The sequence below is a fragment of the Etheostoma spectabile genome, chromosome 17 (genome assembly GCF_008692095.1).
Source record: "Etheostoma spectabile isolate EspeVRDwgs_2016 chromosome 17, UIUC_Espe_1.0, whole genome shotgun sequence".
NCBI classification, from domain to species: Eukaryota; Metazoa; Chordata; class Actinopteri; order Perciformes; family Percidae; genus Etheostoma; species Etheostoma spectabile.
Window position 1 is genome coordinate 19288229 of NC_045749.1, and position 13831 is coordinate 19302059.

The following is a 13831-nucleotide window of genomic DNA, read 5'->3' on the forward strand; positions in this document are numbered from 1 at the left end:
CTAACCAATCGGCTATCATAACCTTAGCCACTCAACGTCAAATGCCTAACCCCAACCCATCAACGGAGTGCCAATCTGTTACAGGGTTTTCCCAGTGGGCAGGTAGTGTTTTGAGGCCGCGAGCCTCAGTCTGATAATAGTGGCAATAGTGTCTCTGCCTCAGCCTCTTTTTGCTCGTGGCTCTGTTCTGAATGTGACAAATAGCCACGCCCCTTGATTTACATAAAAGAACTGGAAATAAATAGAGAGGAAACAAATAAATGAGGCATTAGGAAATAAAAGTACACAGAAAAAAATAAACATTGACTTATCAAATAGAAGTACCATGAAATGATTAAAAGTAAAAACCATATATTTAACTAATATTTACATTTATTCACTTTAATTTTTATTGCCTCATTTATTTATTTATTTAATGATGTATTTTAAAGGCATATTTGATGTATTATTTTATTCATGTATTCATTTATTTAATAAATAAGAAAACGGCATTCCATAAGTAAGGAGATCTGGGCACTGGAGGTTTAACACAGTTTACACATACCAACATTATTATGACACAAAGATGGTTGAATATCGGTATAGTAAAGTATTCCTTCAAGTTTTGGTTATTGAATGCACCAGTGTTTACATATCTGAAGCAATTAAAGTTACCTTGCCATGGAAATGTTATTCAGTGTCCTATGTAACAGAAGATAAGCAGCCAGTTTACTCATTCAGTGCCATATTGATTGATAAGTACGAACGTGAAATTTTAACAAATCTTACTGGATACAGCCCTCTCCCTTGCCCAAGGTTCAATGGCTAACGGGGCAAATGTTTGGGGAAACGTGGTAGTTGAAATTCTGACCTGTAGTTAATTTACGAGAAACAATGTTAACGTTAAAGAACACAGCCTAGCTATATATTATTAAGGTGAAAAAGGTCAAAGTAACAGAGGACGTCCTGTATCAGCACTGAAAGAATAAGGGGACACTAGCCGTTAGCTAACATGTAGACGAACGGTAATGGAATTAAATACGAAGTTTAAAGACAGTAGTTGGTACAAAACAAAAATTACATATCAAGTCACCAGGTTTATGAACATTTACCAAGACAAAGACGAAGTTAACGTCCCCCATCTAGTTCGACTGCAGGGATTTCACGTAAAGCTTTTACGTAGCTTCCGTTAGCATGTTAGCTTTAAACTTCAACTCACCTGTCTAAATTCTGCATGGCCGCTGCAACCTGTTCCGCCATTATCGTGAAAAAAAGCAACAAAAAACTATGCTGTCTTGTTGGCTGAGCAGCTTAACTGCGTTACAGATAAAATAAAATAAAATAAAATAGCACGCCTGGTAATTTGCTGCAGTTGAGGTTGGCGTTTGCTAGCTAGCTAGCTACATAGGCCTTTGTGTTGACACGGCGAGACAGCTGCAAACGAGCCAATTACTTATCTTAAAAAAATTCCTTCGTGGTCATTGCAATCTAGACAGCATCTATCTGTGACCAATTATCTATTTCAAGTAAAATCCCCTTTACATCTGCTTCGGTCTCATTTGTTTTATTGGCGTGGCCGCGTGACTCCATTAACTGGGCCGTCTTGGAGGTAACGTAAATAGCTTTGCAGTGCGCGATGGCGTCATCAAAACAATGACGACGCCGCACAGGGCACCATTCCACGTACGTGGGAAATGTAGTTTCAAAAGGCTTTCCTCCCTCTTATGACCAAAAATATCAAATTAATGATCTGAATCCACACCCGGCGGATGTGCCAAAGAGATACCACGGATTCTTAAAGATACAACCACCATGAAGATGCACATATGGCTACAGAACACGGCTAATAGCGGTAAGATGTTTGATTTAGGCAAGGCTATCTGTATCCCCACATTATTCTCCAGCTACATCATCATCTTCTCTTTTTGTCTTCACCTGAGTATAAAAGTTTATTTCACTTCAAGGTCTTCTGCAAAAGTGATGTAAGTAATATAAACCTAAACCTATAAACCTTGACAGTGAATCATGCCTAATTCACTGTCCAGCATACAATCCGCGTGCGTGTGCGCGCGTAAGAAAGACTGTCAATCACAATTTTTTTATTGTGTGCATCTTATAACCTCACCTAGGCTATAGGTCAGCTTTGAAACAGATGCTTTTTTAATGTTTTTTTTTTCTCAGACAGCAGTCAAGAAAAAACATAGACTACATATTTGTTGACCAACCACTGCATTGGGAGAAACTACAACTCCCTACAGCCTCCTCGGCATCACCCATGCGCCGCAGTCAATCAGCTGTTGAGGCAACCGCTGACTAACTCAGCACAAGGGTAGCTCGTTTGTCATAAACCCAGACGAACTGGAAAAACAGAAAAATCTTTATTTACAGAGTCCCAAAAAGGTGAACGATAAAGGTAATATGACGCTTCACGTTGGGCAGAGAAGCGACCACGCTGTGTGTGCATGCTGTTTTGTCGTTTGTGTGTAAAGGGGGACACATAGGCTATGGATTAAAGGGAGATTTCAAGACAGGTTCACGAAATGTAGGCTATCAGGTGAGGCATCCGATCGGCGCGATAAGCATTTGATTCAGGCAGCGCCTGTGGTGAAGGGCCGGCGGGGTGAGCTCCTGAAGGCTGCTGATTATGCTGCTCTGATGACCTTGGAAGCGCAGCACTTGGAGGAGAAAAACACGGATTAACTGGTGGGGTGTGAGCCTCCAATGCTGGCTATTGCGATTATCTTGAACGACCCACTTGTGTCATTGCCATCATGCTTGCTAAAAAGATCCGCCATGTCATCTGGAGTGTTATTTTCAAAGACTATTGCATTCATGTGATTGAATGGCTGCAGTCAAGAGGAGCCTTATCAATGTTGTTTCATACCATAATTGTAATGTTACATTATTTGACAGTTCGTGGTCGTGCATTGCATGCGCCCCAGCTGACCGAAAATGCCCAATTGCTCAGTGTAGCCGTTCAATGATCAAACATAGCCTATTGCGGTTTATTTACATGTTACATGGCCACTACTGGATTTAATAACGTGGCATCTCTGTAGCTTTCTGAATGCTCCGTCTTGATAAAAATCGAGGGCGTGCTTATGTTAATTGGGTTTTTGCAAAGGCGTTGTCTCTAAAATGCAAAGTAAAGGAGAATTTTGCATGAAAATATATAGTGTCTAACTTTGAATAGGCTATAGAACGCGAGCTTTCAGTGCTGTTCCAGCCTTGGCTTTAACTTATTCAAATGCAAGTATAGCCTGGAACATCTTGTCTTATGTCAATGCCGACATAGAAACATGAGACGTCTTTGCGGTATAATAAAGCGCTTCAGGTGCGTCACTTTCCACTGCACAAAAAGAACAAAGTGTGCCATTTGGTGGAAGTCATTTTGCTTTAAAAAAAAAAACTCCGTGCTCGCGTGTGTGAATGCATCAAGGTAGACCTGTCTTTTAGCCTTGTTGAAGGACAGCTGTATTTACTGACGTATGTAAATGAATATAGGCTAGGGGAGGTCCCTGCCTGGGCAAAACACACACACTGAATCAGTTTCACATTGCAGCTCCGGAGTTCCTGCGTGGAAGGGAAAAAAACGAGACGTGGCGAAATCTGGTAAATATCTGCAGCCATATGCTCCCAGTAGCTAGGATTTCTGAATTATTCTGGCATAGTTTTGGGAAGTGTGTTTTCCTCAATTCTTTTTCTTTTCGGCTTAATGGGTGATGTAGCCTATAACGCATTTGCTTTGCAGTTGCCAGGTCCCTCTAACATCATATCCTTGTCGGAGTTGTCCCAGTTCATCAGATGCAGACCAGCGAGCCCGGTGTATGATCTCCTAAATTACAGAAACAATATTAACTCCATGTCTCTTGTCCCCCCCCCCCCCCTCTTGCAGCTCAGCAAACCATGCAGGATGATTTACTGATGGACAAAAACAAAGCCCAGGCTCATCAACAGCAAGATCCAACGCAAGTAGACCCTCCTCCCTCCACCCCGACCCCGTCATCGGAGCTCACGTCTTCATCCGAGTCGAAGAGCCCGTCGACCGGGAGCAACCAAGCGGCTTCAGCGCTGAGCAGCAGCAGCAGCAGCAGCAGCAGCAACAAGGACAAAGTGCCGATGGAGTCGCCAATCCTGCCCGGGTTGAGCTTCCACCACCAGCCGCAGGAGACCGGCGGCCCCCTTTCCTCCCCGTCCTCCTCTTTTGGGAGCACTTGGTCCACGGGAACCACAAACGCCGTGGACGACAGCTTTTTCCAAGGAATACCCTCGGTGAACGGGACGATGCTTTTCCAGAACTTCCCCCACCACGTCAACCCGGTCTTCGGGGGTAATTTCTCCCCGCAGATCGGTCTGGCTCCCCAGTCCCAGCAGCAGCATCAACAGCAAGCCCAGCAGCAGCAGCAACCCCAGCCCCAGCCCCAGCAGAGGAGATCCCCTGTCAGCCCCAACCAAGGTCCCTTCCCCCAGAGAAACGCATTTCAGACCATCATGAATAACAGCAAGGGATCCTCGTCCTCGTCTTCTTCTTCCTCGTCGTCCGCTTGGAATAATCACCAAAACGCCGCATGGAGCACAGCCTCCAACCCCTGGAGCGGGCTGCAGGCGGGCAGGGACCCGCGCAGAGCGGTGGGCGTCGGGGTAGGGGTCGGAGTCGGGGTCGGGGTGCCGTCACCCATGAACCCCATCTCCCCCATGAAAAAACCCTATAGTAGCAACGTCATAGCACCCCCCAAGTTTCCAAGACCAGGTCCCCTCACCTCCAAGCCCTGGATGGAGGACAGCGCCTTCAGGACTGACAACAGCAACAACATACTGCCTTTCCAGGTAAATAGGCTACTCCCAGTATAAGAGCAGGCCTAGGCCTATAGCCTACCTCTATTGCTTTAGTCTGCATGTATATGATATAAAATGTTGACCAACTTTGACATGTTTCACCCTGGTGGTTGACTTCTTAAAATATAAACCTATAGGATGACTGTTTTTGATGTAGCCTATTCTATAATATTCAAGGGAAAACCATAATTTAGATACAATAAGGCCTACCACGAATAGCCTTGGATAAGGTCACCCTGAACTTATCAGTACCACGGATTCATTATAGGTCCATTTTAGGTTATAGTAATTTTATAGGCTATTTATGTCATAGTCGATTAGGAAAATAAGAAATAAATAATTGAATGGCAGGAATCACAGTGTCATTTCCTACAGTGATTATAATCACTGTATGAAATGACATGAAAAGCCTCTGAGGAAATTAACCCGACCTCAGAAAAATTCATTTTGAAATTGATTTAGATAATTTAGCCTTAAAGACCTTCATTTTAAATGTGCTGTACAGTTGATTTGAGGAATAGCCATCGGGTTTTGCCAGTAGGCTAGCAGTCAACATTTCCATCTGCCTTGTAAGCTGTCCGATTGTGTGGTGGAGGTCAAATAAATCGAATGAGACAGTGAGTCCTTGAAGTATTTCTCATCGATCATAGCTGTGTTTACGCATTCAAATGCAAACACATTGAGACAGTTCTACAGATAGTCGTCGTGCACTGTTTATTGCACTAAATGGGTAAATTCTCTTCTCCAGCTCACTCCGTGGGGTTTAAAGGACACATGACGCATTCACTGCGGCTCGTAACCTTCTAAATTCAGACTGACAGGAGCTGTAGCCTGTGCGCACTTGATTACGAGCTCACCCTTATGATCAGGAGTATTTATTTTTTTCAGTTATGTAGGGTAAATGTAGGTTATGTATTATAACATACACAAAGCTGCAGAAAGAATGTGCTGCAGTAAATAGGAGAAATCATGTACCAGCCATTGCACTTCTTAATTCATGCCTTAGGCTACATGAAGTGAAAGGTTTTGTGTCAGTCTGTGTAGAAAACATGGGAACTATGACTGAACATTGAAGGTTAGGCTTATACTTATTTAAAAATTTAAATTAAAATAAAAAACAGACATGCAGGAATGGTAGCCTAATACTAATAATACCAATAGGTCTACTCATAATAATAATAATAATAATAATAATAATAATAATAACGTGTGGATAAATATGTAGTCTACGTATAACCGTGCGTTATAACACAGGTTCCTTGCTCTTCGCTCCTTTTTTTCATAGAAAGCCTTTATTTCTTTGTCACTTGCTCGTTCTTTGTAATTACAAAATGTTAGGACAGTACCTGAAGGCAACATACATACTCACTTTTGATTGGCTTGTGATCGGATAGTGGGCGGGGTTTTAACCTGATCCTGAGACAGTTCTGAAACCGGAAAGAAGACGGTCGTTTGTTGTTGCAAATTACAGTAAGAATAAGCCAATATTAAACTTGTATTGGGAGTTTCAACAAACTATTTTACATAATACAAGTGCTGACCTTGATGTATGCCTGCGTTTCTGCTGTGAGAAAGCTGTAAGACCGTGAAAGCTAACTTTATTCAGGGTCAAAACATGCTAATGCTAATACTGCGTTAACATAACGCGGTATTGTTTGTATGTTAAAAAGACAGCTTACAAGAAAAGTAGCTTTAAAGTTCCATAACTCTAGTTTAAAAAAGGGTTACTGTATTTCTCTCAGAATCAGAATCAGAATCAGAAATACTTTATTGATCCCCGAAGGGAAACTCTGTGTTACAATTGCTCAGATATTAGAAATATAAGAAATATAAATAAAGAAATATAAGGAGTGTGGATATTTACATAGTTAAAGGTATATTATGATGCAGTATTTACATAAATAACATAATTAAGGTGTTGCAATGGTGAAAAGAAATAATACTAATAATACTAATAATAGTAGCAGTTGAGTATTGCACACATTACAAGCCAGTGTTATTGCACAAAACAGATAATAATGTCCAGTTTCAACCCCTCTAAGTGTCTGTGTGTCGGACACTTAGAGGGAGGAGTTATAAAGTTTGATGGCCACAGGCAGGAATGACTTCCTGTGGCGCTCTGTGGTGCATTTTGGGAGAATGAGTCTATCACTGAAAGTGCTCCTGTGATTGAGCAGCAAGCCATGGAGTGGGTGGGAGACATTGTCCAAGATGGCATGTAGTTTGGACAGCGTCCTCCTCTCTGACACCACCTGACAGAGAGTCCAGATCCACCCCCACGACGTCACTGGCCTTGCGAATCAGTTTGTTGAGTCTGTTGGCGTCCACTACCCTCAGCCTGCTGCCCCAGCATGCAACAGCAAAGAGGATAGCACTGGCCACCACAGACTCATAAAACCTCCTCAGCATCGTCCTGCAGATGTTGAAGGACCTCAGCCTCCTCAGAGAGTAGAGACGGCTTTGGCCCTTCCTGTAGAGGGCTTGAGTGTTCTTGGCCCAGTCCAGTTTATTGTCTAAGTGCACTCCCAGGTATTTGTAGTCCTCCACAATGTCCACACTGACCCCCTGGATGGAAACAGGGCTCACTGCTGCCTTGCAGACCAAATGTTAGCATTTGTTAGCTAGCTAAAGTAGCATCATAAGCCCTGACAGGAAAAGGCAAAGGATTTATTCTTTGAATACAAAATGAGTTATAACGTTCAGTAGGATAAATAAGTGTTAAGTGGGAACCTTATTAGTGATGACGCAGATCGGGGTTGGGCTAAATGTGGGTGGAGCTAAACGGTTTACTCCGCGCATGCGCCATCTGGTGGTGGAGATGAGGCAGCACATTCTCAAACGACGTGGGCGTTCTGATTGTGTACATGGACACGATTATCTCGTTTATTTCGTGGTGGTCAGCATGTTTAGCATCGATATGGAGGTTGGGTTTCGGAAAACAAGAACGGGGAAAGGACATGTCACACGCAGGCCCCGATCCACGGTCTCCGGGGGACGCGCGACAACAACGGGACGGTTGGGTTTAGGAAAACAACAACGGGGAAATGAATCTCGTATTTCTGGTTGACCCTTAAACGCCCAACATTAAAGCTATAATGCCTGCATAGTTACTGTCTCCCCATGAGGCATTCTAAGTAATGACAGCAAAACTGTTGCCACGTCCACGTGATACAAGCCTTCCGTGACTGCGCACTCCCCCTCCACCCCCACCCCACACACACACACACACACACACACACACACACACACACACACACACACACACACACACACACACACACACACACACACACAGTTTATAGTAGCCAAGGTGGACACTATGCAATGTGATTCATAAAATTGGAAGGAATGATCATTTTTGCATCATAATTCTCATTTTTTCTTCTTCTTTTTTTTTGCAAGGATATGTACCAAACAAAGATTTTTTTCTTTAGTCTGTAGGATACAATTTGTTGGCCAGGAAGTCTTTGCAGCACCACAATACTTGATTCAGATTGGTAGGTTTGACACAAATACTGGATCCCCTCTGCGTTTTGGATTTTGCACTAGTCGTGCATATTGCAATTTCGATAAAATTGCAATTAATTGTGCAGCCCTAGTTCCAGTGTCGTTATCGATCTTTTGCTATATGCATCCGATCCCACAGGACTCATCTTTGTTCACCAGCACTGAAGTGGACACCAGAGAGTCAGTTCCATACTGATTTGACGTTATTTCAGCCGGGCCATTCAGCCCTAAATGAACCTGTCTGATTTCAGAATAGACAAACATGAACAGTCCCGATACTGTGTGGCTTTTTCACATGGCTAGTCATGTGTTTTCCCTATGTTTAGTCATGCTGCCTGACAAGCAAGCCAACATGAAAAAGTAAGCCAGCTGAATACTCACTCCTTAAGTCACCCGACCGGCTTACTTAAAAAGGAGTACTTGTTCATCCGATCAAAGCAGAGACTCGGGTGAACGGAACACCAGCCAAAATGTTAAACTGTTACTGCAGAGAGGACTACATAGGCAGAGGAAACAGCCCGGCACAGGGGGAAATTCCAACCACCCTGAAACATATAGCCTTTTGAGGAGATAATGATTGTGTCAGTCAGGCCTCCTTCGGCTTTATTACATGGCTTCCTCTGTGAGTGCCTCTATCTTTTTTCTCTGGACTTGGCCAGCTTACAGTTATCACCAGGAGACGGGGTCAAGGGGCCACATGTCATGCTGTATGGAGTCGTCTGTTCACTGAAGTGAAACTCGGGCAAACATCAGAGTTGAAGTACAGTCTCTTGTTTGGTCAAAAATATTGCCAGATGAAACATTAGGGTTAAACTAACTAATATTACAGTAATCCCTCATAGAAATGTCAAGTAGAGCTGAAATAAGGAATCTATTGACAGTGAATCTGCAAATATTCTGACAATCTCTTATGTGTTTGATTAAAGCAAGAGTTAAGATTTTCTTCTGACTTTCTAAAAATCATCCACCAGAACCACAGAAGCTTTATTTAACTTTTTTCACAGCCCGTACATTCCTCAAGTAAACTTTAGAGCTGCAAAGATCAATCGATTCATCAATTAGTTCGCAACTATTAAATGAATCGCCAACTATTTTGATAATCCATCAATCAGTTTGAGTAATTTTTTTTAAAGGGAAAAATTCTCGGAATCCACCTTCTTAACCAAAGGGTGCGTAACGTCTGCGGATCCGCTCCAGAACGGCGGCGGAGTCATTAGGTTTCCATTAAAGTCAACGTGTGTATTTCCACAGAGTGCGGAACAGCTGCATACCCGCTCCGTCCCAGCTCCGTCCCAGCTCCGTCCCAGCTCCGTCCAAGCTCCGTCCCAGCTCCGTCCAAGCTCCGTCCAAGCTCCGTCCCAGCTCCGTCCAAGCTCCGTCCCAGCTCCGTCCCAGCTCCGTCCAAGCTCCGTCCCAGCTCCGTCCCAGCTCCGTCCAAGCTCCGTCCCAGCTCCGTCCCAGCTCTGTCCCAATTCGGCACACAGCAGATAGTGCGGGACAGGAGGTCGAGCACTGAAACAAAATAAAACATCCGGTTAATTTTCAAAATAAAATAGGCCGTCCTCACGGCGGATCATATCTCCCTGCACTACACCTTGAACACACAGCACATAGTTGTTTCCTCTATACTCCTCTGGATGGAAACAAACTGTTCTCTGTGATCTCGTGAGTCCTCGAGACTTCAGCTGTCAGTCAAGACCGCAGCCATTCTGTCACGCAGCGGAGCCGATCCGCAGCCGTTACGCATCCGGGGGATATCGGGGGTAAAATGTGAATATTTTCTTGTTTCTTTACTCCACTTTGCCAGTAAACTGAATATCTTTGAGTTATGGCCAAACAAGACATTTGAAGACTTCATCTTGGGCTTTGGGAAACACCGATCCACATTTTCCACCATTTTCTGACACTTTATAGACCAAACAACTAATCAGTTGATCAAAAAATAATACACAGAAAATAAGCGTAAATTGCAGGCCTAGTAAACTTAGTATTGACATGTACATTTGAATTCCCCTTTCAGATCAGATATTGGCATATACCAACAGTTTTATCAATACTTGTAGGCCTAATCACTCTATATATACATACTGTATATCTGCAAGCTTCTGCTAATGGATAGTAGCGCATCGACAGAGAAGGACATTTTTTTAAGGGCTTATGAGTACTGCAGTGATGCACTCGTGGCTGTAGCTCACACCTAGCTGTTTAGCAATTACACCCATAATTGGAGGAGAGTTATCACCAGGATGCGAGGTCAGGGCGCCACATGTCAACTGTCTAGTTTACTGAAGGGAAACTCGGCGAACCGCCGAGCCGAGCAGCCGGCGGGCTGCACACGCCGACTGAACCCGCGCTGTCATAAGACAGCCTGTGACAGGTGAACCTTTGTTGTCTAATGTGTAGATCTCAGTGTTCTTCAGATGGCCCCAGATGATACACAGGGCCAAATGTTGAGTCCCGTGTGGGGGCCGGGTATTTTCCGAAACGATTCGATTCCGATTCACAAGGTCCCGAATTTATGTTATTCCCGATTCAATTGTATTCCTGATATATATCAATTAGGTTAGGAACATTTCAGTTACAATACCCAATTAGAGATTCTACAATTGTACAAGGTTCACTCTTACCTGTATCAGTTTACATTAATGTAACCACTTTGGGGTCAGTCCTTCATGTACTTTTTATTTCACATGAACACACAATAAAGTGCAGCTCTACAGTTAGTGAGTATTGAGTGACATTGCATCCAGATATTTTGAGGTGACAGATCGACACTATTGAAAATGGCCCTTCCGTTTTTTCTCTCACCAAAATGTAGCCTAACTTTGGAAGGTTATTTAAGCCCATTTCTCCTGACATGCTTTCATGACAAAGTTGGTACCAATGGAGCCTTAGGTCTTCTTGTTTCATATGATACAGATGATCATCAAGATCGAGAGCGATTCTTGGATTTTGGATCATTCAAATGATTGTCCCGTGTGCTCCAATATGTGCTCGTACCCTCCTGCTGCTGGCTGCCGCTTAAAAGGCAGAGGAATGTGCAGAATTCAACTTAACATGTCAGTGTGAGGTTTAAGACACAGAGTCACATGAGCTTCTCGGGGAGATACCCTGATTTGAAATGACGTGTTTGTTCGGGGCGATGATTGTGTGGTCCTCTGGGATTGTAATCACATCATATCAGATCAAGAAGTTGACTGACGGGTTGAGGCTTACAGTCCAATGCTTTCTGATGGTCATGCAAAAAGACAGGAGCGTGGACCAGTTTGTGGGTGTAAGCATTCAGGCCAAAACTAACGATTATTTTCATGATCAATCTGTTGATTATTTTCCCCATTAGTTGATTAGGCTAGTTGTTAGGTCCATAAAATGGTGAAAAATGTGGATCAGCGTTTCCCAAAGCCTAAGATGATGTCCTCAAATGTCTTATTTGGTCACAACTCAAAGCTATTCAGTTCACTATCACAGAGGAGTCAAGAAACAAGAAAATATTCACATTTAAGACGCTGGAACAGAGAAATGTTTACCTTTTTTTTGCATGAAAAATGACTCCAACCAATTAATCGATAATCCAAATAGTTGCAAATTAACTCATTAGTTGACATCGAATTGATTAACCCTCATGTTGTCCTCGGGTCAGATTGACCCGTTTTCCTATATCGGTGTTCTTTTTAATTACCCATAATTAATAACATGATTGATTCCACACAACGCTCTTTGGCAAGTACAAATCTCTACTTTCTATAATTTTTGGGCGTCTTATTAAAATTGATAGCATTTCAAAAAAACAACAACAATTGAAGTGCTTTTGAAATAGTATTATATCATATATAATAGTAAAAGTTGACATTCCAGTCTGATTATCCATCAACATACTTTCCTTTAATTTGAGTCGAAATAATCCCTAATTTCCGCTTTTCTAACTCAAACATTAGGCATAATTTCCTAAAAATGAGGTTTATTGACCATAAACTACAAAAATAACTGTAAAACTAAAATTAATAAGTTAGTGTTACGTAGTGTTGAGCATTGAAAAAAGCATAAAAAGTGTTTAAAAAGACAAAAACGGAAAAAGAAAAAAGCGTCAACAAAAGTGTTGATTTTCAATTTTGACGAGAGGACAACACAAGGGTTAATCTTTGTAGATCTAGTAACCATTGGGTCTTGAGTCAGAGTAACATGTACAGTGGGCTAATCTAAATATCAGATACATACATATTTTGGTTGAAACTCTTTGGGACCGTTTGATTTTTTTTCGTTGGGCCTTTTCCTATTTATCGATTGATTACTGGCTTGTGTGGCAGTAAAGGTGCGCGTTAATGTGATAAAAAAATAACGAACTGCTGCTTGCACTTATTACAGTTTATAAAGGGGGAAAACAAACACCAACTGCCTCTGAATCTGGCAGCCCCTTAACCTTTCGGAGCAGACTTTATTCATTAAAAGCAGGCGTTCAGCCATCTTTGAAATGCTTAGTCTGTTTCTTATCATGATCTCCCTCTAAACACTCTTATATCTTGTTTATGCGTCATGTCACGAGGAAAGATGAGCTGCAGTGTAGTCGAGATAGGTCGACCTGAATCTTTGCTCCACACTTTACGGATTCTTACGTGGTGTTTAAACAGTAAAGTGTGTGGGCCATGTGTGTGTGTGTGTGTGTGTGTGTGTGTGTGTGTGTGTGATCTCTTTAGGTCGTTTAACTACACTGAGCTCTCTGCTTCCCCCTCCCCAAAATCACTGTGCTCATCCATGTGTCACAGAGGAGTGGCGGGGGGAGAAAACTAAAAGCTCAGCGCTTTAAGTGTTTACCGTTTGTACCAAGTGGGCAGATTTTTATCTACGTGGCGCTGTCGGGTCCAGAGTGGAGGGGAATAACACTTTTGAATGCTCAGCCGAATGGGCAACAATAGCCGCGGCGTGAAAACAATGTGGCCCCGGCTCGGGCAGCGGACACAGGACACAGCTGCGAGGCTGCAGCCTCCAGCTCCTTTTACCTTTGGCACACATGACATTTTCAAAAAGTCATTCGCACACAGTGGCCGTCTAAAGTTATCTTGAGGAGTCAGCGGTTTAAAGTCGAGGTGCTTGATGTAGTATTGACCGTCCACTTCTGGACTCAATTGGATCAATCTACCTCATAGGAACAGGAAATTAGTTTGGGCATGTTTTGTAAATCACCAGGTAAAAATAGATTCGAAACAGGGCTGGACTGCACAGTATATGGATTGATATCGATATATTGGGCTAGATATCGGCTTAGATTTTGGATATTGTAATATGGCATAAGTGTTGTCTTGTCCTGGTTTTAAAGGCTGCATTACAGTAAAGTGATGTCATTTTCCAAACTTCCCAGACTTCCTAGCTGTTTTAGGATTTGCCTTTACCCACTTAGTCATTATATCCACATTATTGGTGATTATTTATCAAACATCTCATTGTGTAAATATTTTGTGAATGCACAAATAGTTAACACTACAATATTGCAACAATATCAACATTGAGATATTTG

At 42.6% G+C, this 13831-nt stretch overlaps 2 protein-coding genes across 13 annotated transcripts in view; one reads left to right on the plus strand and one right to left on the minus strand.

Annotated features, from left to right (window-relative positions):
• marchf5 (membrane-associated ring finger (C3HC4) 5) overlaps positions 1–1612 on the minus strand; it is a 31359-nt gene extending 29747 nt beyond the window's left edge. For all 3 annotated transcript variants that reach the window (XM_032541057.1, XM_032541056.1, XM_032541054.1), the window contains exon 1: positions 1199–1612. In XM_032541057.1, the coding sequence (XP_032396948.1) occupies positions 1199–1239 (41 nt within the window). In that variant the 5' untranslated portion in view covers positions 1240–1612. The remainder of the gene's footprint in view (positions 1–1198) is intronic.
• A 139-nt stretch (positions 1613–1751) lies between these two features.
• The window catches only part of cpeb3 (cytoplasmic polyadenylation element binding protein 3), a 52764-nt gene continuing 40684 nt past the window's right edge, over positions 1752–13831 (plus strand). For 2 of the 10 annotated variants that reach the window (XM_032541036.1, XM_032541042.1), the window contains exons 1-2: positions 1755–1831; positions 3875–4806. In XM_032541036.1, the coding sequence (XP_032396927.1) occupies positions 1792–1831; positions 3875–4806 (972 nt within the window). In that variant the 5' untranslated portion in view covers positions 1755–1791. Of the gene's footprint in view, positions 1832–2210; positions 2393–2534; positions 2683–3296; positions 3592–3874; positions 4807–6247; positions 6286–13831 lie in introns of those variants that run through there. The other 8 variants (XM_032541035.1, XM_032541041.1, XM_032541038.1 and 5 more) reach the window with 8 other exon arrangements.